Genomic DNA, 2,500 nt, shown 5'->3' on the forward strand with positions numbered 1-2,500 from the left:
TCAGTTATTTAGGTAATATTTAAGAATGCTCTGAGTTGTTTAGAATCATTTTATAATTTTACAGATTGTTGATATGAATAAAAAGAGTGAAAGTTGAAATATTATTTTCACAATAATCATTCTTGACAAGGATTCATAAGGAAGCATATGATAAAGACTTGGCACAGTTAAACTAATTGCACCTCCAATATTTTTCAGGGGGCAGGATGTACCCTCCCCCTTCAGATGGGGGTCTTGGGAGGTTCATTCCCAGTGGTGGAAGTGGAGGTTCTATGTGGTCAGGGAGAGTCCCTGTCTGTCGTCCGAGGTTCTGGAAGCTCTTCCTGCTCGTGATACTCTTGCTGATGATGGCTCAGTTCTCCCTCAACATTCTCTTCTACAGAAACTATGACTCTTTATTTTACGTTAATGTTACTTCAGCAGAGACACTTGCCACATTTGAGTCAAAGGTTTGTTAGATAGATTAGATATGTTAGCTTTTTCAGTTGAATTTGTTGACATTTTTGTAGCTTCTGTAACTTTGTTATTATTTTGTGTTATAATGATTTACTCTTTACACAATTTTGATTTTGGTAGTTGTAGGTGGTTATCACCATGCTATACTGATTTCCTTTGCCATTTCAGGTTCGATGGGTAAGCTCTAAGTTGCCATGGCTGCATTCCACTACAGGGAAGCCCCCAGTGGTAGCTCCACTGCACCACCCAGGGGTAATGCCATCAAGTAGTTCCCATGTGGTAGGGGACACAAGCATAAGTGGAAAGTTAGAGGAGAAGGTGCTTTTCTCGAAAGACAATGAGAATGAATCTCAGGTGAACAAAGATGAAAAGAAAGTTGTGGATAAGGTACACAGAACTTTGTCAAATGAAGGAGGAGGAGGAGGAGGAGGAGGAGGAGGAGGAGGAGGAGGAGGAGGAGGAGGAGGAGGAGGAGGAGGAGGAGGAGGAGGAGGAGGAGAAGGAGGAGGAGGAGGAAGAGGAGCAGGAGGAGGAGGAGGAGGAGGAGGAGGAGGAGGAGGAGGAGGAGGGGGACGGGGAGGGGGATGGAAAGAAGAAAAGGAAAAAGAAAAAGAAAAAAATAATATAAAAGAAAAGGAAGGAAAAGAAGGGTCAGAAAAAGAAAAAGAAAAAATCAATATGAAAGAAAAGGAAGGAAAAGGAGAGCCAGATAAAGAAAAAGAAACAATCAATATAAAAGAAAAGGAAGCAAAAGGAGGGTCAGGTCCAGCATCAGGGGCAGTTTTAGAACTGTCTAAGACTGAGTCACCTCCTCAGTCAGTGAATTCAGCAAATAATTCAAAACTTAGTAGTGTGACAAGCAAAAGCAAGGAGTTGTCAGTTAAAGCACCGTCCAAAGTAGTGAACGGTAGTGATGGAAAAGCAGATGCCAAACTGTTGAAAATACCCCAAATTAACAAAGAATTAGGAAAATTGCCAAATGTTAGCACAAGTAGAGTTTCTGGGGAACAAAAGCGAGTTCTGCTGAGCAAAGAAAAAGCTCTGTGTCCCCCCGTCCCACCTAAGTTAGGTATGATTAATTTTATTTCCTACCATAAGAATCTTTATCATGTGTAAAAGTAACAATACAATCAATAATGAGTGATAGCTTCAATTATGCATTTTTTGGTACATTTGTAAATGTAAAAAGAAGAATTACAAACCCTTTTTCTTTCTCCATCAGTGGGCTCTGTCAAAATCTATCGATCAGTGCCAACCTTAGAGGAGCAGGAAAAGAGCAGGCCAGAGCTTGAACCTGGAGGTCGTTTTCGGCCAGCTGAGTGCCGTGCACGCCATCGTGTTGCTATTATCATTCCATACAGAGACAGAGTCCAACACTTAGCTATGTTCATATACCACATACATCCCATATTGCAGCGACAGCAGATTGACTATGCCATCTATGTGGTTGAGCAAGCAGGTAATGATTGAGGCTTTTGAGAGGGATATTTATAAACTTTTTGGTGTTTTTACTTCATATAGTATGAAGTACTATATGAAGTACGCTTCATATAGTACTCCATACATATATATACACATATACATATTCCTGTTTATCCATATATATGGATATATATCATCTATTACTTTTTTCATAAAACAATTTATGAAGTTGTGATTTTACTAGTGTACTATTTCTGCATGATGCTATACTGTTGATAAAGAAATGCTAGATGTAGTGTGTAAATTGCTTTGCTCTTGTTAACAACCTTTTATAAGAAGTATTTATTATTTAGAGTAAATGTTTGCTTTAGTCTGAAATATATATTTTGTGTGTGAAAAGAAGTCTTAAAGTATATGGAAGTTAACCAGAATTTTTTTTTTTATTATATAAATCATTACTTTTCTGGAAGTGATGTAAAATAAGTTTTCACAAGTATATTATGCTATTTATTTTGTAACTTGTTCCTTTAACATGTATTCTGTAAAACATTTAAATTTCTTATTTTTTCAGGGAGTGGGAAGTTTAACAGAGCGATGCTGATGAATGTTGGTGCTCTTGAGG

General features: G+C 38.0%; 1 protein-coding gene across 4 annotated transcripts in view; it reads left to right on the forward strand.

The window, feature by feature from the left end:
* LOC113802720 (beta-1,4-galactosyltransferase 1) overlaps positions 1-2,500 on the forward strand; it is a 136,114-nt gene that overhangs the window by 131,905 nt on the left and 1,709 nt on the right. For all 4 annotated transcript variants that reach the window (XM_070127066.1, XM_070127065.1, XM_070127068.1 and 1 more), the window contains 5 exons: positions 1-12; positions 199-449; positions 625-1,525; positions 1,679-1,915; positions 2,450-2,500. The exon at positions 1-12 is cut by the window's left edge; the exon at positions 2,450-2,500 is cut by the window's right edge and continues 133 nt beyond it. In XM_070127066.1, the coding sequence (XP_069983167.1) occupies positions 1-12; positions 199-449; positions 625-1,525; positions 1,679-1,915; positions 2,450-2,500 (1,452 nt within the window). The remainder of the gene's footprint in view (positions 13-198; positions 450-624; positions 1,526-1,678; positions 1,916-2,449) is intronic.

The sequence above is a fragment of the Penaeus vannamei genome, chromosome 11 (assembly GCF_042767895.1).
Source record: "Penaeus vannamei isolate JL-2024 chromosome 11, ASM4276789v1, whole genome shotgun sequence".
Classification (NCBI taxonomy): domain Eukaryota; kingdom Metazoa; phylum Arthropoda; class Malacostraca; order Decapoda; family Penaeidae; genus Penaeus; species Penaeus vannamei.